This window comes from Balaenoptera acutorostrata, chromosome 1, assembly GCF_949987535.1.
Source record: "Balaenoptera acutorostrata chromosome 1, mBalAcu1.1, whole genome shotgun sequence".
Taxonomy (NCBI): domain Eukaryota; kingdom Metazoa; phylum Chordata; class Mammalia; order Artiodactyla; family Balaenopteridae; genus Balaenoptera; species Balaenoptera acutorostrata.
Window position 1 is genome coordinate 131925852 of NC_080064.1, and position 24231 is coordinate 131950082.

General features: G+C 41.7%; 1 protein-coding gene across 1 annotated transcript in view; it reads left to right on the forward strand.

Moving 5' to 3' along the window:
- Window positions 1-24231, forward strand: part of FMO4 (flavin containing dimethylaniline monoxygenase 4) — a 34004-nt gene that overhangs the window by 8019 nt on the left and 1754 nt on the right. The window contains 5 exon segments of the mRNA XM_007165302.3: window positions 8851-8993; window positions 10281-10480; window positions 11553-11905; window positions 17635-17704; window positions 23879-24230. Coding sequence (XP_007165364.2) covers window positions 8851-8993; window positions 10281-10480; window positions 11553-11905; window positions 17635-17704; window positions 23879-24230 — 1118 coding nt within the window.

Sequence of the window (24231 nt, forward strand, 5' to 3'; positions counted from 1 at the left end):
GAGTGAGGTATCTTGGTGAGTGGATACGATGTAAGCTTTCCAGGAAGTTCTGGTCTGCTACAGTTCCCTGCAGGCAATGGCCCTGGACAAGTAGCATTTAGCATAATGGTTATGCACAAAGCTCTGGATCCAGACCCTGTGCTAGTTGCTTAATCTTGGATGAACATAACCTCTCTAAGCCTCAGCAAAGTGGAAATATAAGTTCCCATCTCAGAGTAGTGATGAGGATGAAATGAGATTATCCATGTAAAATACTTAGCATAGTACAAAGCACACAGTAAGCACTCTATAAACAATAGCTACTACTGTTATGAATCATGACCTTTTGGAAGCTATTATCCACCATCTGAGAATTGCTTGGAAGAACCTGCTTCCTCAGAAGCAGGTGCGTCCCCCAGACGAAGAAGTATTTCTCCCTCTTAGTTAAGTTATAACCCCAGTGATAAGCCTCAGCAGCCATTCCATCTCAGAGTGCTGGGTCCTCCCAGAGCCCATACAGGAATCACGGGATGAGTAGCACGAAGTGCAGTTCTGCAGGTCACCCCTCTTCATTCTCCTCTCTCCCACACTCAGAAGTTGTGTAAGAGTGACTCTCTAAACACACATCAGTTGTAATCATTAGTTACAGGTTAGTGGTCACAAATACCTAATTATATTTGATCAATTATTAACAAATGTTCTTAAACTTTGTGAGCGTTGTGCATGGACTTCAAGCTCCTGGTCTTCCTTCTCCTAAGGTAGTTGCTAAGCACTTTTCAACACATAACAGCAGGGGAACAAGTATAAGATGAAGAAACCACAATAGCAAACTATTCCAGAGATATTTGCTGACAAGGCAAACTAGGCCCTGTGCCTCCTAGCAGACCGTTTTTTTTTTTCTGAATTTGTAGTTTTGATTTACCAAATAGATTCCTTTGGGGCAGGGGAGGGGGCAAGGCATTATTGACATAATCATTGATTCAGAACTACCTATGCATTCCATACTTTTCCTTGGGTCCCCTGCTCAAATATGCAATTATGGAGAACGTATTATCTGAAAAGCATTGTGTTAGGTACATACAAAATCTATGAACCGAGGTTGAGCCCTCAGGAAGCTTCTCTCCAGCCAAACCTCAGTGAATGGGTTGAAGCCCCACTCTCTAATGCATTCGGGGCACGTGCTCTTCCCCCTTCTTGAAACCCTCTTAGGGCTTCCCTTTTCAAATTCCTAATCATCTTTCTAATGTCATTCTTTGAAAAAAAAAAAATCACCTCCTCCAGGATGACTTCCCTGGCTCAGTCTAGGCTGATGCCCCATTGAAGGCATCGTAACACCTCCTGTTCTGGGGGGGGCAGCATAGTATCATGCTTGACAGCTGAGCCCAGAGTCAGATGACCTGACTTCCCCGTGGGGCTCTGCTACTTACTGTATGGCCTTGGGCAAGTTGCTTAAGCTCTCTGTGCCTCCACTCTCAGCATTAGTAAAATTGCATCATAATATTGTTCACCCTTTGGGGTTGTTGTGAGGTTTAAATTAATTCATATGTAAAAAGTCCTTAGAAGAATGTCTGGGACTTGCCAGTAAGGTCTGAATAAGCGTTAGTTAGCTATTGTCTGTTTACCTATTTCTCACTCGAGGATGAACTCTTTAAGGGTAGAGACTGCCTTGTATTCTCACATCTCCTAAACCTAAAACCTGAAACAGTGCCTTGGGTTATATATACAATGTTGAAAGTACAGGTCATGTAATGTAGAGTTATTAACCAACTGGACTTTTTCTTGTAATGTCCCTACAGGCCTCATCTGTGGGGCTTGTCCTTCTCCTGCCCTTGGTTGCAACTTCAGGCCATTCCCACCGCTTTTCTGCTCACTCTCAAATAATGAAAAGTCCTCCTCTGTCATCTTTTTTTTTTTTTTTGGCCGTGCCACGCAGCATGCAGGATCTTAGTTCCCTGACCAGGGATGGAACCCGTGCCCCCCTGCAGTGGAAGCACAGAGTCCTAACCACTGGACCGCCAGGGAATTCCCCCAACTTCTCATTTTTAGAACTGAAATGTTCTGTCTCGTGTAATAGTAAAAACTGGCAATTACCTGTAATGATGAAGCTTCTCCCCTCCCCCAGCTGGCTCCTGCTTTGTGCTGACAGCCGCAGTGAGAAGACATGGTTCGCTTGGCTCTGCCCCCTTCCTCTGCCAGCTCCTCCTCCTGCAAACCTTTCACTCACCAGCTGCAGTCTCTGGCCCTTCCAGAACTGGAGTCAGGGCAAGGACAAGAAGAAGTAAGGGGGCAGGAAAAGTCTTTCTTTTTTTTTTTTTTTGGAAAAGTCTTTCTTGACTGGCACCAACCGAGTGCTAGTTCTCTCAGGCCTTGGGGGTGTTTAAGATCCATGCTTTGTGGGGTGCTTTCCTAGGCTCTGCTCCAGAGAGACGCCCCATGACTAGGGATCGTTCCGTGCAGCCCCTGTTGCTACAGACCAAGCACTCTCAGACCGGCCACTTTACAAGTCCCTAAACCCTAGCTCCTCCCCAGGTCATTTCCATAGACTATCTGTTAAGGTCTCATTGCCAGTCCAGATGGCTACCTTGTGCAAAGTCCCTTTAAACTGGCATCAGACAGGCTCTCTCCTGCGTGGCTTTCATCTGGTCCACATGCGACATGTATTCCACACCGTCAGCAGTAGATGAAAGACTCGCTACTGGTGCAGCCACCCCTCGCGGGCAGTTCAAGCGTGGGTCACGCACCAGTCTCTGTGATCCATAGCCTCCAAGGGTCGAGGTCTCACAGGGGTCTCCCAGAAGCCCCTCGAATACGGCTTCGTGTCAAGGAGACAAAAAATGCAACAGCACTTTAAATCCTTTCCTGAAAGTCTCCAATTTCCAACCTCTGGCCACTTCGACTTCAATCCCTGAAAGTAAGTGAGAGGCAAAGGATCACAGAACTGGCCTGCGTACACCTTCTTTGCAAATTCTGCCTGGTGGGTTTAGCACCTCCCTAGGAATGTGGCAACTATTTGTTGTCATATTTAGTGCATTTAGTTTGCAGCTTTGGGGGCCTCAGCAGGCAAAGACTCCTATTAAAACATTGTGTTATATATAGTAGCTCTTCAATAAATGTTATTGAGTAAATGAATGAAGCAGTGACTGTCTGGTAGGAGAATGATAGGTTCCAGGAGACAGTTTCATCTTTTTACATTAAAATTGCAGAAGTACTTGAAGTATTGGGGTGAGAGGCTGAGGAGCCCGCTAAAGTGCAGCGCCTCCCTTTCCGATTCATTGTCAGGGCTTCATCTCACCGGTCACGGGGTCTGAAGGTGGCCGGCCCCATCGCTGTTTGTTTCCTCTGCCACCTCTCATTGCTGAAGCTGTTACCACCGACCCTTTCGAGTTGGTCCCCAATGAGGGTCCTCCTGCCCGGTGCTGTTCGAGCCAAGAGACCAAATTTGGTTCAGAAGCAGAGGAAAGCTTTATTCTTTGATTAGAGAGTGGACAGGTGCGAGATCTGGCTCTAGAGAAGGCGCTCTCCAGGAGAGGACGCGGTGGGGCTGCTTTGCAGGGTTCTGTAAGCAGGGTGGGGGGCAGAGTTCTCGCGAGACAGGCACGGGCGTACGGCGCACGGCGCACGCTCCAGATCGAGGTTTGGACCCAGAGACTCTGCACGCAGCCCGTCACCGCCACCGCCTTCAACTGAGGGTCACGCGCTGCGCTTCCGCACGCTCCCCCGAGCTGAGGCGTCAGCGCAGCCGTTTCACGCTAGGAACTCAGGTCTGAAGGGCCGGGAGCGAGGCCTCGGCACGCAGCACCCCGTGAGCAAGTGACCCTAGACTAAGCACAAAGGAAAAGACAAAAAGGTTAGACTTTATCTTATTACCCAGACTAGGCTCTGCTGGTGACAAATCCTTCCTCTCTTTTGTCCTGCTCCTCATCCTTGAGGGGCGCTAGGGGGCGCAGGTCCATCTTTTGTACCTCCCCCCACCCGGAAGAGGACCAGACTTCTTCCCAGATGCCTTTAGATGTGTTTGATGGTCACCAGGCCTCAACCCTAACTGTTGGTATTGCTGAGCGACCATCGTTTGTCTAACCCTTTGGAGACAAACGACACCAGATAATTTAAGATACGTGGCCCAAATATTAGCAAGAGCAAGTTTTTCCTAAAAATGCACGTATCTAGGTCTTTTGCCTGTAGGCAAACGTGCCCTGATATGGAGGTTCACTGCAGTGGCCTAAGTATCCCTGGTCACACTTTGTTGTTTTTTTGGAAGAAAAGCTTCAGGTCAGAGAGAGGTTCACATGAGTCAGGGTGGGGGGTCCATGGCCCCAGGTTGTCTCTCTGGAGGTTGGGGTTTAGGGTCCTCGTCACTCAAGGGTGATGTGGCCACGGAGCGATCCCTGCAACGTCAGGGCAGAGTAGGTGGTTAGGGTCACCAAGTGGGGTCCGTTCCCCTTAGGACTGAGCTGGTCTTCAAGGCTGCTGGCTTTCCAGGTTTTTAGGTGTCCCCAGTCTCCTGGCCAGAATGGGTGGAGGGCCAGGTTGGTGGGTGCAGGCAGCACCTGGTTACCATATTCCATGAAAGCTTTCATAGTTTCTCCTCCCTGGAGGGCACACTTGAGTTGTTCCATTTCAAGTTAAGGTGTCCCTTCTCTCGGGCTCGGGTAGTGGCTCTACCATAGATGAGTTCAAATGCACTTAACTTTCACTTATCCCTTGGGACTAATCACATGCGGAGCAGGGCAATTGGAAGCAACTTAATCCAGTCTTCTTGAGTTTCTGGACATAGCTTGGCTAAGGCCCATTTCAAAGTCTGATTGGATCTTTCTACTGTCCCCAACAATTGAGGTCTCTAGGCTGAGTGCAAGGTCTGCCACAGTGCTCATTATCCCCTTCATCACTTGAGACACAAATGCTGGACCATTATTACTTTGTAGGGACCCTGGAAGCCCAAACCTGGGAATTATTTCTGTTAGTAACGTTTCTATACACCCAGAAAAAGGGTCTACTAGCACCAAGAGATACCTGAAATTGCCAGGTACTCTCGCCATGCCAGTGAAATGAGTCTGCTAATCTTCCCCAGGATATGTCCCTCTGGTCTGAATGGGCCTTACCTAGGGGCCTCTCGGGGGGCTGGTGTTGGAGTTGTTCATTGTGCAGATGGGGCATGTCTCAACTCTCCGACTGATTATACTTTTCATGCCAGGAGTTACCATGACCTCAACTAGCCAATTATATACCTGTAGTGAGTTCCTTGATGAGCCTCCCTGATGGCTTGACAAGCTGCAGTTTGGGTGAAGAAGTATTGCCCGTGTTCATTAACTAGCCACGCATGGCCTCCTAGATCTCTATCGAAGCCCCATTTTCAGGCTCTGTTTAATTCTTCCTTTGTGCAGATTGAGGAATAATTGGATGGATCTGGCCTTTGAGGTATGAGGGGTAGTTGCCAAGTTACTGGTTCTAGGGCTGCCCTTTCAGCAGTTGCATTGGCCTTGTTGTTTCCCTTTATTACCTCTGCATCCTTCTCTTGGTGACCCCTACAATGAATCACTCACCTTTTTTGGAAGCTGTACTGCTTCTAAGAGCTTCAGTATATTTAAGCCATGTTTCACCTGTTTATTCTCCACAGCAGGCATACTTCTTTCCTTCCAAATAGCCCTGTGTGTGAAGGATGGCATATCCTGGGAATCTGTGTAAACATCTGTGTAAAATCTTCCCTGTCTAAGACTCAGGTGAAGACTATCAGCTAGGCCTTTTGGACAGAAGTCCCTGGGGGTAGGCTTCTTGCTTCTATGACTTAGGTCTGGGAGGTCACTGCCTATCCTGCCAGGCTTTTTCCTTCTCTCATAAAATTGCTCCCATCTGTGAATCATTCCTCTTCGGTGTTTGGGAGAGGCTCACTTCCTAGGTCAAGGCGACTGGAATAGATCGTGTCTATGGCTTCTATATAATCATGCTCCAAGGGCCCTATTTCTGTGGGTAGCAGGGTAGCAGGATTTAGCCTGTGACAGTTTTTTTATGGTAACCACTGGGTTGTCTAAAGGCATAGCCTGAACTTGAATCGACTTTCTGGGGGTTAGCCATTCTGTTCCCTTAGAACTTAACTGAAGCCTGAACCCAGTATGGAGTCCGTATAGTGAATGGCTGACCAAATGTTAACTTTTGAGCCTCCTTTAGCAGGGTTGTAGTAACTGCTATTGCTGGTAGACAAGGAGGCCATCCCTTAGCAGTTTGATCTAATTGTTTGGAGAAATAAGCAACCACCTGAGTAAGGGGTCCCATTTTTTGAGCTAATACCCCAAGGGTGATTCCCTTTCTTTTATGAATGTAAAGGTCAAAGGGTTTAGCTAAATTTTGGAGGGCCAGGAGAGGAGTCTGAAGTAACTGCTTTTTCAGTTCTTGAAAGGCCCCTTCACATTCTGAATTCCATTCAAAAGGATCATTATCTTTCCTTTTCAACTTTTCATACAGAGTCCCAGCTATTAAACCATAGTTAGGGATCCAGATGTGGCAAAACCTGGCCATCCCCAGGAAACCTCTAAGCTGTCTTTTAGTTTTTAGGAGGGGTGAGGCAGCAAATGACTTCTTTCCTTTCCTGGGGTATGCTTCTCTTACCTTCTGTGAGAATGAAGCCTAGGTAGGTCACCCTAGTTTGTGGTGTTTGAAGCTTTTTCTTGGATACCTTATATCCTTTATCTGCTAGGTTGTTCAGGGTGGTTACAGTATTTTTGTCAGAGGCCTCCTTAGTAAGGCTGGCAATCAGAATTTTGTCTACATACTGGAGGAGGGTTCCCTCCTCCAGATGTAGATCTTTTAGGTCTTTAGCTAAAGTTTCCCCAAAGATGGTGGGAGAATTTTTGAACCCTTGAGGCAGGACTGTCCAGCAGTATTGTTGTTTTTGTTGCATGTTTGGGTCCTGCCACGCAAAAGCAAAAATTTCTTGTGGCTCTGTGGTTAATGGAATACAGAAGAAGACATCTTTTAAATCTGATACAGAACCCCAGGTCCTGGTGGACGGTAGAGTGGCCAGCAGGGTGTAGGATTAGACACTACTGGGTGTATATCTTCAGTGGCTTCATTGACTGCCCTGAGGTCCTGTACCATCTGGTATTTCCCATTGGGTTTCTTTACGGGGGGAATGGAGGTATTACAGGCTGACTGACATGGTCTAATAAGGCCCTGGTCAGTTAGGCCCTGTGACCTGGGCAGTTCCCAACAAGACCTCCCAACAGAGTGGGTACTGTTTTCTATTGGGCCATGTACGTACAGATTTTAGATGGACTATCATGGGACTGGCTCCTACAGCTCACCCCACCCATCCCTGGGCCCAGACCTCGGCATTTATTCCAGGGAGATCAACTTGCTCTGTCTGGGGAGGTTTGTTCTCAGCCATTAACATTATCATCTTGTGCCCTTTGTCTAAGGGGACACCGGTCTCCAATTTGTCTCCCATTAGGTGTATAGTAGCCCCCAAGATATCTCTTCCTAGCAGAGGTACGGGGCACTCGGGAACATGCAGGAAGGAATGGGTGAGCCTATGTTTGTCCAGTTTACATTCTGATGGTTCTATGAATGCCCGTTCTTGGACCTTCCCTGAGACCCCCATAATTTTACAACTCTTGTGACTGAGTTTACCTGATCTGGTGTTCAGAACTGAGTAAGTGGCATGAGTGTCAACTAAGAATTCAACAGGCTTTCCCCCCATGTCCAATATTAGCTGGGGCTCCTAGGGGTCAATTGGTGTGCCAGCTTAGCAGCCCCCTGGCCCCATCATTCTTCATCTATCTGGCATTCCCTTCCAATGACTCGGGGTCGGTGGTAGTATAGATTCAGAGGCATTCCCTGAATGCACTTCTGCACGTGGTCTGCTGAGCTGAAGTGTCAGGCACAGCCATTTCACACTAGGATCTCTGGTCTGAAATGCTGGGTACAAGGCCTCTTCACATGGTATCCTATGAGCAGGTGAAACTAGACTAAGTACAAAGGAAAAGAAAAAGGTTAGACTTTATTACCCAGATTCTACTTTTATTTCTCGGGAATTGTTAATGGACTTTGCCAGTGACACAGCCAGCACTGTAAATAGCTCTGCTTCCACTGTTACTACCATTCTTAGTTTATATGAATCCATTGTTTAATGTCTGTTAGATATGCCAAGAAGATAATTACCAAAAAAAAAAAAAAAAAATCAAGAGGAGAAATATTTGGTAGCCCTTTTCATATATAGTATATCAATATCGTAATAGTGATACTTCCATTGACAGAGTGTTAGGAGCTTGAAAGATCAGTCAGAAATACAAATATAAATAACAAAAGAATAAAGTATAAATAAGCATACAGTATAATAAGGCATTAAGCGTATAATAAGACACAAAGTAAAATAAGCATGAAGTAACAAGCCTAAATCACAAGAATAATTACTTTATTTACATGAGAACATGCCACACAATTTCTTTTTGTAAAAAAGAAAATTTCTTAATTCAATTTGTAAACATGTCATATACATAAATCACATTCTGATAGAATATATCTATTGGGTAAAATAACATGCATCAACAATCTACTTCTTGTCTAGGATGTTCAGGTCATGCATGAGATGTTTCTTATCATTGTCTGCAGTAAGCTTGATTTCCCTAAGTAATTGCTTTAAAACGGAACACGCATGAAATATAAGTTCTCCTATGTTTTTAACAAGGCATGTTGTACTAAATCAGTATCTGGGCTTACAGCATCCAGTGGGATAGGGGATGATATACTGGTTTTACTTCCTGCAATTGGGAGCAGGAGCAAAGGGCTGCCACATTTCTGGGACTTCCCTTTTCCCACAGACCCTATGCCTGCCAACTAAGGAGTTATAACTAGATATTTCTGATCCTTCTGTCCCTTCAGGAATCCATAAGTTTAAAGGCCAGATCCTGCACAGTCAAGAGTACAAGATCCCAACAGGCTTTCAGGACAAACGCGTCTTAGTGATCGGTCTTGGGAACACTGGAGGGGACATTGCAGTGGAGCTCAGTCGAACCGCAGCTCAGGTATACCATCTCTGAATCTGCACTCCCACCCCCAGCATCATTTCTGGTGTCTGGAGAGTGGTATTCAAGATTATAAAACACACCGGCCAATCGCTAAATTATGTGGACACTGGGTGAGTGAAAAAAAAATCTTGAAAATCCTTAAAGCCTCTCATAACGCACGCTTTACAGAACTGAACCATCTCCAAGAAGGGTCTAAGAAAATTGTGTGGATGCCAGATCACTAAGTATTTTTCAGACGTACTCCTGGAACAAGATCAAATGAGCAAATTGTTCTACCCATGCCAACTGTCTTTCTTTCACACTCTCTCTCTGTAATTCTGGAAAAACCCCCATGTAAAAAGAGAAAGGGGAGGTTGTTTTCTCAACATCTCCAAGTTTTCAAAAGGAGTCAGATTTGTACTTCATTCTGAGGTAAAAGCACCCGTTACTTTGCCCAAGAAGTATGCATAATGATTTTAGAAATTCCAAGCATAGATTCACAAATTAGAAATCTATTCCACTTTATCATAAATTATAGGACAATGATTAGATTTAGAAATAATAGATTTTTATTTAATTTAGTTAAAATTGCTTTCTCAAAACCTCACTTTGGGCTTCCCTGGTGGCGCAGTGGTTGAGAGTCTGCCTGCTAATGCAGGGGACACGGGTTCGAGCCCTGGTCTGGGAAGATCCCACATGCCACGGAGCGGCTGGGCCCGTGAGCCACAACTACTGAGCCTGCGCGTCTGGAGCCTGTGCCCCGCAACGGGAGGGGCCGCGATAGTGAAAGGCCCGCGCACCGCGATGAAGAGCGGTCCCCGCACCGCGATGAAGAGTGGCCCCCACTTGCCGTAACCAGAGAAAGCCCTCGCACGAACTGAAGACCCAACACAGCCAAAAATAAAATAAAATAAAATAAATAAAGTAGCTATTTAAAAAAAAATGTATTCCATGTTTATATTTCCAGTTCAGATCTCTCTTTAAAAAAAAAAAAAAAAAACCTCACTTTAAATCCTATATTATTTACATGTAAAAATTGCCAGCTCAATAGCACACGTCTACTAGTACTATAATTCTTTACCTTAAACATGATGAAAATACTTAACCGATACATAGATCAGGTCAAAGTGATTTATGAAAATAATGACAGCAGTGGGAACAGCTAGTCATTTGTAGATCTAGGTACAACTTCACCAGTCCTCTGTTGTTATAAGGCCAGAATGTTATAAATCGTTTGAAACATAGTGAAGAAAAATACTACAAAAATGATGCACATGTATTTATCCTTCTTGCCTTACTTTTTAGGTTCTTCTCAGTACTAGAACTGGTACCTGGGTCATCAGCCGCTCTTCAGATGGGGGCTACCCATTTAATATGATGGGTACAAGACGACGCCATAATTTTACTGCACAAGTTCTGCCTTCATGTGTACTAAAGTGGAGTCAAGAGAGGGGCTTGAATAAAAGATTTGATCATACTAATTATGGACTAAATATTACTAAGGGGTACTTATATTTTTATTTAATGGTAAAGTTATTTAATCAATGTTTCTCATTCTATTTTATTCAGAACTCAAAATGTTCAATAATTGTGACATTGCCTTTGTTTATCCTGTTCTAAGCTTATTCTTTTAAGACAATGTCTATCAGTACCACAGAAGTTCTTGAAATAGGAGTACTCTCTGTCTGGTAGCAAAATAGTAATTGATGAGGCTAGAAGAAAATGAAGGATGGAAGCTTTATTTCCAGTTTGAAAATTAGGAAATTTAAACTGGCCTTGAGGGTTCACAGGATGGCTGCCATCCACAAATAGAATATTTGCAGCACCAGTGAGTGCAGATGGCCAGCTCTCACTAACCTTTAATAAATGTCTACTCTGGCTGAATGATTAGAGGTATGAATTGCCAATAGGAATTCCTAGAGTTATATATTTTAATACACATCTATATAGAGCTACACATTGGCAAGGAAAAGGAAAACTTTGAAATGCATATAAAGTCATTAAATGTGATTTTTATTATATGCATGACCCAAATATTTTTTCTTTGGTAAGATGGCTTTCAACATACGAAGAAAATTAATAACTACGAATGATTCAATACATAAATTTTATAGACATTATGTCTGCTGCAATTAGGTAGAATGATGTTCATCATGAAAATATTTATTATGAAACTCTATCAATAGATTCAATTTTTTTAATCCAAAAATTTTTTTGTAATTTCCTCTTTGCCAAATGCCAATCCTTTGAGGCCTGGGTGATGTGGACCCAAAACTGATTATCAAATGGATTGTTGTGCACTTGATCCTGACATTGCTCCAGAAATTAGACCCAAGAGATAGAGAATTTTAAACCCCACAGGAAAGAGTAGGTTTAGTCATTTTCTACATGCCTTCTACTGGGAGCAGGAAAACAAAAGATGTTATAGAAACAGTAAGTCAGATAGACAACTTTGAATTAGACATTGGTCAATTTACTCCCTTGACGTGGCAGATATGTTGAATTGACTAAATAAATCATTTGCTGAGTGTCTTATAAATATAACCACAGTGAATAATTTTCTCCTCTGTGTCAAAGGAAAAAACCAAAAAAAATTGTGAATGATGAGCTGCCAACCTGTATCCTCTGTGGGACAGTCACTATGAAAACCAGCGTGAAGGAGTTTACAGAAACTTCTGCTCTCTTTGAAGATGGGACAGTGGAAGAAAACATCGATGTTGTGATCTTCACTACAGGATACACCTTTTCTTTTCCCTTTCTGGAAGAACCTCTCAAAAGCCTTTGCACAAAGAAGATATTCCTGTATAAGCTGGTCTTTCCCTCAAACCTAGAGAGGACAACACTGGCTATGATTGGCTTCATCAGCCTTACAGGATCCATCTTAGCAGGCACAGAGCTCCAAGCACGATGGGCCACAAGAGTATTCAAAGGTACCTGGACTCTATTTAAAGCCCTATGTGAACAACTGAGTCTTGAAACCAGTCCCCTGAGATTTAGCTAAAATCAAACAAATGTGAGCTAAAGTAACATAAAACATCCAAAAAAATTTTAGTGAAGAATTAATTTTATATATGTGTCATATTATGGTGGGTGTGCTTATGTCATTAATGTGACTGAGTGGAAAAAGAGGCTTTGACTCTGTGGATAGAACAAATTTGGACAACAAAATAAAATCACATTTCTCAGAGTAACTGAAAATATTAGAAGTTTCAGGATCCTGTTTTATCCTAGTCAAAGCAAGTCTAGTTTAGTCCATTTACTCCTAAGTCTTTCCATTTATGACTATCAGCAGAGTTTTATATTGCTTCCTAAGAAAGACATTGAAATAATATACACTGTGAATAAAGTCTAAGGAGATAGTGACTTTTAAGCAATGCCCATAAAAACACTGTAGACACTGGACACAGATTGCTATCAGTTATCACTGTAAGAGCAGAGGTGATAGAGTCAGGGCTACTGGGGTCCAATCCCAACTCATTAGCTTTGCAACGACCTCTTTAAATCTCAGTTCCTTTGTCTGTAAAATGAGGATAATAAAACCTGTTTCACAAAGGTTTTGTAAAATGAATAACATCTACAAAGCAATTAGCACAGTTCTTGGCACAGAGTAAATGCTCATTAACTTATAGCTGTTGTTCTTACTATTGCTATTATTATCATACCTCTGTAAAGTAGGGCAAGTTTTAGATTCATAAGCATTTTAAATAATTCCATTTGTAATTGTATTATTGCATTTGTAAAAACATAAACAGCAATCACAGTTGAGCCAACCAGCTGTCCTTTAGCAGAATTTTACCCTTAATGAATAAAAACAATCACCAATAATTTATAAATAGCATATAACACAATATTAAGTAGTATTGATTTCTGTCACACTGTAAAAATGTATTAGATATCAACCATACTTTAAAATGTTCTCCTACGTTGACAAACATGATATTTTAATTGGGAGGGTGAGGAATGGAGGGGAGGAGAAGGTGATTAGGAAATCTCATTTATTTGTATTACAGAAAAAATTCCATGGCATTTGTGATTAAATTATCACAAATGTTTACTTAAGGCTAATTAAAGTGCTTTCACAGCATTTTCTAATTATATTAAAACAATAGCAAAGATCAATAAAACTAAAAGCTGGTTCTTTGAGAAGATAAACAAAATTGATAAACTATTAGTCAGGCTCATCAGGAAAAAGAGGGAGAGGACTCAAATCAATAAAATTAGAAATGAAAAAGGAAAAGTTACAACGGACACCGCAAAAATACAAAGCATCATAAGAGATTACTACAAGCAACACTATACCAATAAAATGGACAACCTGGAAGAAATGGACAAATTCTTAGAAAGGTATAACCTTCCAAGACTGAACCAGGAAGAAATAGAAAATATGAACAGACCAATCACAAGTAATGAAATTGAAAGTGTGATTAAAAATCTTCCAACAAACAAAAGTCCAGGACCAGATGGCTTCACAGGTGAATTCTATCAAACATTTAGAGAAGAGTTAACACCCATCCTTCTCAAACTCTTCCCAAAAATTGCAGAGGAAGGAGCACTCCCAAACTCATTCTATGAGGCCACCATCACCCTGATACCAAAACCAGACAAAGATACTACAAAAAAGGAAAATTACAGACCAATATCACTGATGAATATAGATGCAAAAATCCTCAACAAAATACTAGCAAACAGAATCCAACAACACATGAAAAGGATCATACACCATGACCAAGTGGGATTTATCCCAGGGATGCAAGGATTCTTCAATATACACCAATCAATCAATGTGATACACCATATGAACAAATTGAAGAATAAAAACAACACAATCATCTCAATAGATGCAGAAAAAGCTTTTGACAAAATTCAACACCTATTTATGATAAAAACTCTCCAGAAAGTGGGCATAGAGGGAACCTACCTCAACATAATAAAGGCCATGTATGACAAACCCACAGCAAACATCATTCTCAATGGTGAAAAACTGAAAGCATTTCCTCTAAGATCAGGAACAAGACAAGGATGTCCACTCTCACCACTCTTATTCAACATAGTTTTGGAAGGCCTAGCCATGGCAATGAGAGAAGAAAAAGAAATAGAAGGAATACAAATTGGAAAAGAAGAAGTAAAACTGTCACTGTTTGCAGATGACATGATACTATACATAGAGAATCCTAAATATGCCACCAGAAAACTACTAGAGCTAATCAATGAATTTGGTAAAGTTGCAGGATACAAAATTAATGCACAGAAATCTCTTGCATTCCTATACAGTAACAATGAAATACCAGAAAGAGAAATTAAGGAAACAATCCCATTCACCATTGCAACAAAAAGAATGAACTACCTAGGAATAAACCTACCTAAGGACATAAAAGCCCTGTACTCAGAAAACTATAAGACACTGATTAAAGAAATCAAACATGACACAAACAGATGGAGAGATATACCACGTTCTTGGATTGGAATAATCAATATTTTGAAAATGACTATACTACTCAATGCAATCTACAGATTCAATGCAATCCCTATCAAATTACCAGTGGCATTTTTTACAGAACTAGAACAAAAAATCTTAAAATTTGTATGGTGACACAAAAGACCCCGAATAGCCCAAGCAGTCTTGAGGGAAATAAACAGAGCTGGAGGAATCAGACTCCCTGACTTCAGACTATACTACAAAGCTACAGTAATCAAGACAATATGGTGCTGGCACAAAAAGAGAAATGTAGATCAATGGAACAGGATAGAAAGCCCAGAGATAAAGCCATGCACCTATGGTCAACTAATCTATGACAAAGGAGGCAAGGATATACAATGGAGAAAAGACAGTCTCTTCAATAAATGGTGCTGGGAAAACTGGACAGCTACATGGAAAAGAATGAAATTAGAACACTACCTAACACCATACACAAAAATAAACTCAAAATGGATTCAAGACCTAAATGTAAGACCAGACACTATAAAACTCTTAGAGGAAAACATAGGAAGAACACTCTTTGACATAAATCACAGCAAGATCTTTTTTGATCCACCTCCTAGAGTAATGGAAATAGAAACAAAAATAAACAAATGGGACCTAATGAAACTTAAAACCTTTCGCACAGCAAAGGAAACTACAAACAAGACAAAAGGACAACCCTCAGAATGGGAGAAAATATTTGCAAACGTATCAACAGACAAAGGATTAATCTCCAAGATATATAAACAGCTCATGCAGCTCAATATTAAAAAAAAAACAACCCAATCAAAAAACGGGCAGAAGACCTAAATAGACATGTCTCCAAAGAAGACATACAGATGGCCAAGAGGTACGTGAAAAGCTGCTCAACATCACTAATTATTAGAGAAATGCAAATCAAAACAACAATGAGGTATCACCTCACACCAGTTAGAATGGGCATCATTAGAAAATCTACAAACAACAAATGCTAGAGAGGGTGTGGAGAAAAGGGAACCCTCTTGCTCTGTTGGTGGGAATGCAAATTGATACAGCCACTATGGAGAACAGTATGGAGGTTCCTTAAAAAACTAAAAATAGAATTACCATTTGACCCAGCAACCCCACTACTGGGCATATACCCAGAGAAAACCATAATTCAAAAAGACACATGCACCCCACTATTCATTGCAGCACTATTTACAACAGCCAGGTCATGGAAGCAACCTAAATGCCCATCGACCAACGAACGGATAAAGAAGATGTGGTACATATATACAATGGAATATTACTCAGCCATAAAAAGGAACGAAATTGTGTCATTTGTAGAGACGTGGATGAATCTAGAGACTGTCATACAGAGTGAAGTAAGTCAGAAAGAGAAAAACAAATATCGTATATTAACGCATATATGTGAAACCTAGAAAAATGGTACAGATGAACCAGTTTGCCAGGCAGAAATTGAGACACAGATGCAGAGAACAAACTTACGGACACCAAGGGGAGAAAGTGGGGTTAGGGGGGAGGATGAATTGGGAGACTGGGATTGACATATATACATTAATATGTATGAAATAGATAACTAATTTTAAAAAAAGGAAAAAAAAGCCACAATGAAATATCACCTCATACCTATAAGAATGGCTATTATCAAAAAAACAAAAGATAACGTGTTGACAAGAATGTGGAAAAATTGGAACCCTTCTACACTATTTGTGGGAATGCAATAGTGCAGCCACTATGGAAAATAGTATGGAGGTGGCTAAGAAATTAAAATTAGAAGTACCATTTGACCCAGCAATCTCACTCCTGGGTATATATCCAAAAGAATTGAAGTCAGCATCACAAGGAGATATCTGCATTGCCATATTCATGGAAGCATTGTTCCCAATAGTCAAGATATGGAAACAACTTAACTGTCCATCAGTGAATAAATGGGTAAAGAATATACAGACAATGAAATATTACTCAACCTTAAAAAAAAAAGAAATCCTGCCATCTGTGACAACATAGATGAATCTGGAGAACATTATGCTAAATGAAATAAGCAGTCACAGAAGGACAAATGCTGCAAGATCCCACTTATATGAGGAATCTGAAATAGTCAAACTCATAGAAGCAAAGAGTAGAATGGTGGTTAGCAGGGACTGCGGGAAGGGGAATGGGGAGTTGTTGTTCGATGAGTATAAAGTTTCAGTTATGCTAGATGAGTATGCTCTACAGATCTGCTGTACAGCACAGTGACTCTACTTAACAATACTGTATTACACACCAGAAATTTTGTTAAGAGGGCAAATCTCATGTTCAATAAAAAAAGAAGACAATCCCAAAACAAAAACAAAAACACAGAAGACTCTTAAGTACCTGGATTTTTTAAGTATTTTATAATGAGCTCAAAAATGCTTATCAGAATGACAGAGCTGAGAAAACAAAACTTGATTAGATCACACCATAGAAGTGATTGCAAGCCTCTCCAGAGAGCCTCCAAGAGGCAGTCTGGGAACCACCAAGTGAAGTCTTTCCAGCTTTATACAGGATAAAATGATCCCAGTGGCAGGTATACTACAGAGCTAAGCCAGACCTTTCTCATGTAGATTAGTAACCCCACACCCTGGGGTCAGCAACTTGGCGACTGACAGGGGTAGGGCTGGCCAGAAGAGAGAGACTGTCCATGCCTAGGTGGATTATTCAGAAGAAGCACATCCTCACAACAGTTCAAGCAGACAGAGCCTTTGTGAGACTGAGAGACTGCCAGCCCCCTTCCATGCCTGAGCCTCCCCATGTAACAAAATGAAGACATACCAAAGCAGGGTTATAAAAACGGGGTCATTTTAAGTGTTTACAGTTAACCAGCTAATAGTTTTAATGCACACACACAAATATAATGTGGAGGTATATATACAATATAATATAAATAATATTATATGTCAATATATGTAAAGTGCAAGCAGATGAAGACGGGCAGGTTCTGATGACCAGTGCAGTGCAGGCTCGGCCACGGGGCATCTGTCCTCACAATTCCAGCAGTACAGTACCCTGCTTAAGTGAATTCAGAGGGGGAATTTACCTCCAAAAAATTACCCTCTGCACTCTAATTCCATTCTAAGCTTTGATGATCCCATGTTTTGAGGTTGGAGCAGTCGGGGGCCAGAAATGAGGGGGAGGAGAACGCAAAGGAAGAGGCACATGTGACTTTAGTGTTGTTTCTGACTTTTCCTACAGGACTCTGTAAGATACCTCCATCTCAAAAATTGATGGCTGAGGCTACGAAAAAGGAGCAGCTCATAGAAAGGTATGAAATATAGCCTGCTACCAATATATTCCATTACAAAAAAAAAAAAAGATTTTCAATATAAAACCCATTCCTAGAGAAGCAATGTGGCAGGATGGAAATAACTGCATTATGAGTCAGAAGAATACGTTTTCAGTCCTAACTCTTCCACCAACTAGATTTGTGGCCTTAGATGTGTCCGGTGGAGGCACCAGGTCACTCCACTGAGCCTGGCCCAGAACAGATGGCAATCCTTTGTTCACTTGCCCCCAAAGCCCTGTTCTCTTTGGTCTCCTCCTACTTCTCAGGCTGCTCTTTCTATGCATGTACAGGTGTCTCCCCTTCCTCACTCCTGAAACATGGTGAACCCCAACCTTCATCCTCAGACGTCTTCTCACTTCTATTAACACTCACTCCTGGGTGGCCTCACCAGGCCTGTGGCTTTAAATGCCATCATACACTCATGGCTCCCAAACTTGGATCTCTAGCCCAAATCTCTCCTCGGAGCTCCAACTCTTAATCCAACTCCCTCTAGATAGCTCCACTTAGATATGTAATAGGTGTTTGAAATTTAATGTCTAAAAGCTAACCCTCGACCTCCACCTGCACATGGGCTGCTCTGAGACTTTCCCCTTCTCAGTCAATGGCTACTTATTCCAGTGGAACAGTCAAAAACTTTGGAGTGATCTTTTTTTCCTCTTTTTCTCTCACATCCTCAGCGAATACTGTCAACTCTTACCTTCAAATAAATTCAGAATCCAGACCCTTCTCACGACCCTGGCTGCTACCACCCCAGAACAGGCCACTATCATCTTTCACCAGGACACTTGCTGTCACCGCTTATCTGGTCTCTGTACCTCCTGTCTGCTATTCTACAGTCTAACCTTGACGCTGCACAAGAGTGACCAATGCTCACATTGCTCTTCTGCTGAAAACCCTCTGACTGCTTCCCATTTCACTCCCAAAAACTTCCCTGCAGCTCTGCACCCCTATAGGCAACCAGCTACCTCTATGCCCTCATTGCCTCCTGTTCTCCCACCTCACCCATACTGCTCCAGTCACTCCAGACAGCTCCCTGCTCTTCAAACATGACAAGCATAGCCCCCTCAGAACCTCTGCACTTACTGTTCCCTCTGCCTGGAATGTTCTGCCCCCACCCCATACCTGTAGGCTCACTCTGCTCAAATATCACCTCAGAAGAGAGAAGCCTTCTCTGAGAACACTGTATAAAATGGCAAACTGCTCAGTCTCATCATTACCTCTTCCCCTTTACCCTCCTTTATATTTCTTCATAATTCCTATTACCACTTGATATATTCTATATCTATTTGGCTGGAGTTTTTTTTTTTTTTTTTACAGCCTGCTGATTTTCCCTGTTAGAATGTAAGTTCCTTGATAGCAAGCACTTTGTTTTACTCACTGTTGAACTCCCAGCACCTAGGATGGTGCCTGTCATGTGATACACACTTAAGATTGATTGATTAATTGAAGGAAAGAATGAATAAGTGAAAGAATGACATTGGCACATCATGGAGGTTTACTAACAACAGAAATAAGTGGGAATAGAGCCTTCACATACACTATACAGTTGACCCTTGAACAACACAGGTTTGAACTGCGTGGGTCCACTTACGCGTAGGTTTTTTTCAATATACTGGAAAAATTGGGGGAGGTTTGTGACAATTTGAAAAAACTCGCAGATGAATCACAAAGCCTAGAAATACTGAAAAAATTAAGAAAAAGTTAGGTATGTCATGAATGCGTAAAATATATGTAGATACTAGTCTATTTTATTATTTACTACCATCAAATATACAAAAATCTATTTTACAATTTATCAAAACTTGCACACATAAACACAGACCATACATGGCACCATTCGCAATCAAGAGAAATGTAAATAATTGTAAAGGTGCAGTATTCAATCATAACAGCAGAAACGTCACTGTAGTATATCCTGTACTACTGCAATAACTTCGTAGCCACCTCCTGTTGCTGTTGTGATGAGCTCAGGTGTTTCAGCTATCTGCTTAATATGTCATGTGATGCTAATCATCTCTGCAAGAGCAGTTCATCCCTCCAGTAAATTTCGTGTCTCAGTAAAACGTGATCTCTTGCAGTTCTCACGTATTTTCCATCGTGTTTAGTAAACCTGAATAACACCACAGGACCCATACAAAAGTGTCGCTAGTGATGCTGGAAATAGCTCCCAAGGAGGAGAAAAAAGTCATGACATTACAAGAAAAAGTTGATATGTACAATAGATTGAGGTCTGCTAGCTGCAGTTGCCTGTCTTTTCAAGATACGTGAATCCAGCATAAGGACTGTTATTTAAAAAAAGAAAATTTGTGAAGCCATCGCTGTAGCTATGCCAGCAGGCATGAAAATCTTGCACTTTTTGTGAAATACCTTTTTATCTTGTATTGGAAATGCAGCTTTTATGTGTGTGCAGAATTGCTATAAGAAAGGCATAGTTATAGACTAACATGACTTGAGAAAAAGTGAAGTCATTACACGACAACTTAAAGCAAAAGAAAAGTGAGGAAGATTGTAATGCCAGAGAAGGATGGTTTGATAATTTTAGAAAGAGATTTGTCTTTTAAAATGTCAAGATAGGGACTTCTCTGGTGGCTCAGTGGTTAAGAATCCGCCTGCCAACACAGGGGACACGGGTTCAAGCCCTGGTCCGGGAAGATCCCACATGCCATGGAGCAACTAAGCCTGCGCGCCACAACTACTGAGCCTGTGCTCTAGAGCCCGCGAGCTACAACTACTGAGCCCGTGTGCCACAACTACTGAAGCCTGCGCACCTAGGGCCTGTGCTCTGCAACAAGAGAAGCCACTGCAATGAGAAGCCCGCACAGCACAACGAAGAGTAGCCCCCGCTCACCATTAACTAGAGAAAGCCTGTGCACAGCAACGAAGACCCAATGGAGCCAAAAATTAATTAATTAATTAATTTTTTTTAAAAAAAGTCAAGATAATGGGAGGAGCAGCTTCTGCTGACCAAGAGGCAGCAGACAAAGTTCCAAGACACGATTAAGACAATCATTGAAGAGAAAGGATACCTGCTTGAACAGGTGTTTAATGCAAACAAAAGTGCCCTATTCTAGAGGGGAAAAAAAGGCCACAAAGGACATTTATTAGTAAAGAAGGGAATTGAGCACCAGAATTTAAGGCAGGAAGGCGTAGGCTAACTCTACTGTTGTGTGTAAATGCAGTCAGGTTTATGATTAGGACTGCCCTTATCTATTAAGCTGCTAACCCCAAGCCTTGAAGGGAAAAGATAAATACCAGCTGCCAGTCTTTTGGCTGTACAACAAGAAGGCCTGGACAATAAGAACCCTTTTTCTGGATTGGTTCCTTCCATGCCTTGTCCCTAAAATCAGGAAGTTTCTTGCCAGTAAGGGACTGTTTTTAAAGTTCTTTTGATATTGGATAATGCCCCTGGCCACCCAGAACCCATGATTTCAACACAAAGCGCTGAAGTGCTCTATGGAAGGAATTGTCAGTGCTATGGAAGAAAATAGAACATCAGGAAAGTCTGGAAGGATTACACCATTGAAGATGCCATTGTTGTTATAGGAAAAGCCGTGAAAGCCATCAAGCCTGAAACAATAAATTCCTGCTGGAGAAGACTGTGTCCAGATGTTGTGCGTGACTTCACAGGATTTACGACAGAGCCAGTTAAGGAAATCATGAAAGAGATTGTGGATGTGGCAAAAAAAATAAAAATAAAAAGTAGGGGGTGAAGGGTTTCAAGAGAAAGATCTTGGAGAAATTCAAGAGCTAATAGAGGGAGGGCTTCCCTGGTGGCGCAGTGGTTAAGAATCCGCCAGCCAATGCAGGGGACATGGGTTCGAGCCCTGGTCCAGGAAGATCCCACATGCTGCAGAGCAACTAAACCTGTCTGCCAGATCTACTGAGCCTCCACTCTACAGCTCACGAGCCACAACTACTGAGCCCGCGTGCCACAACTCCTGAAGCCCACGTGCCACAACTACTGAAGCCCGCATACCTAGAGCCTGTGCTCCACAACAAGAGAAGCCACCGTAATGAGAAGCCTACGTACCGCAATGAAGAGTAGCCCCCGCTCACCGCAACTAGAGGAAGACCCAACACAGCCAAAAAAAAAAAGAGCTTAACAGAGGGAATCCCTGGCCGTCCAGTGGTTAGGACTCTGTGCTTTCACTGCAGGGGGCAAGGGTTCGATCCCTGGTCTGGGAACTAAGACCCCGCATGTCACCCACAGCACGGCCAAACACACACACACACACACACACACACACACACACAAAAGAGCTAATAGACAATAGACACCACACCAGAGGAATTAACAGAAGACAACTTGATGGAGATGAGTGCTTCTGAACCAGTGCAAGATGATGAGGAAGAAGACATAGAAAAAGCAGTGCCAGAAAACAAAGTGACATTAGACAATCTGGCAGAAGGGTTCCAATTATTTGAGACTGATTTTGACTTATTTTATAACATGGACCCTTCTATGATACAGGCACTGAAACTAAAGCAAATGATGGAAGAAGAATTGGTACTGTATAGAAACATTTTTAGAGAAATGAAAAAGCAAAAAAGTCAGACAGAAATTACAATGTATTTCCATAAAGTCACACTACACGTACCTGCCTCTTCAGCCTCCCCTTCATCTCCTCCACCTCTTCTGCCTCTGCCACCCCCGAGACAGCAAGACCAAGCTTCCTCTTCCTCCGCTTCCTCAGCCCACTCAATGTGAAGATGACGAGGATGAAGACCTTTATGATGATCCACTTCCCCTTAATGAATAGTAAATTATCATCATGACCTACCGTCAATAGATTTATCTGTTGTGTGTGTGTGTGTGTGTCTTCGTGTGAAAATCTAAAAACTGCACAGCAAGAACTGTATGAGAAGTTTTTGTGTCCTCATCATCATCATTGCTTAAGTACTTGTCATGTAGAACATCGTGTGTAAGACTTGTACTGAAGTGGACAGCCCATCCTTACATAGGTATAAAGTGAGTGATATTTACAGTAATATGAAATTAATAATGTGTTAGTTTTCTTACTATTTTCTAACTTTGCTTTCAAAGAATTACATTACTGTACAGTATGCCTCTTTCTCTCATATTCGGAGAAACTGTCTATCAGCCTGTCATCACAGGTAAGTGGGATTTTTTAATGTGACAATATTTCCAGTACTGTACTATGAATATGACTGTAATGCTGTATACCATAAAAATTTTATAATGATTCATTCATTAGTATATAGGCTAGGGTTCCATGAAATAATCATATTGCTGCTTCTTTTTCATTATCAATGTATGATTCATTATACTTGTAAATAAATATGAATTTCTTTTTCACATTATCTTTTCATTTTTGATGTCTAGTGTTAGGGATACAAATAACATCTACAGTATTTTGTAGCATATAAGACAATATTGATGTAGTTACCAATAGACAGTTCATCTTATAAACAGATGACATAAACTTATGGTATTGATGAGTACAGTACAGTACTGTAAATATATTTTCTCTTCCTTATGATTTTCTTAATATCCTTTTCTTTTCTCTAGCTTAGTCACTCTATTATAAGAATACAGTGTAGAATCATACAACATACAAAATATGTGTTAATCTACTGTTTATGCTGTCAGTATGGCCTCCAGTTAACTACTAATAATTTATTAGTAGTTAAGTTTGAGGGGAATCAAAAGTTTCATGTGGATTTTCAACTACATGGTGGGTTGGTGCCCCTAACTCCCTCGTTGTTCAAGGGTCAACTGTACTTATATCTGTATCATGTTCAGTACTGCTACACCAATTACGGTCCTCTCAACTCACAATTAACATCAATAAAAATAATTTAGGTAGCTATATATGTGATGCTTTCTGATCATGTTTATTTATTCAACAACTATGATATTTGAACTGATCTGATTTTACCCTCCTGTCAAATTCAAGAACCTAAAACATTATTTAAATCTCCTCTTCCAATTGCCTCCTTCTACCATCTCCTTTAACAAAATTAATTATGCTCACAAATACCCTATGCAAATAAACTCCTCTTATTTTTTTCTCTTCAACATAGAAAAACATTCCTGACATGGTTTGACGCCAATAGAAAGAAACAAAATGGTGGGAGGTGGGGTAACTCATAACTTGAAAATCAAAAGTGATCCATCTTCTTCCCTATCAGGGGTTTGATGAAAGATACCAGTGGAGACAAACTTGACTACATTTCCTACATGGATGACCTCGCTGCCTGCATAGGCACGAAGCCCAATGTCCCACTTCTGTTCCTCAAGGATCCCAGACTAGCTTGGGAAGTTTTCTTTGGACCATGTACTCCTTACCAGTATCGCCTAATGGGCCCTGGAAAATGGGATGGAGCCAGAAATGCCATCCTGACCCAGTGGGACAGGACACTGAAACCCTTAAAAACTCGAATAGTTCCCGATTCCTCCAAGCCTGCCTCCGTGTCACATTATTTGAAAGCTTGGGGGGCACCTATCCTGCTCGCCTCCCTTCTACTGATCTGTACATCTTCAT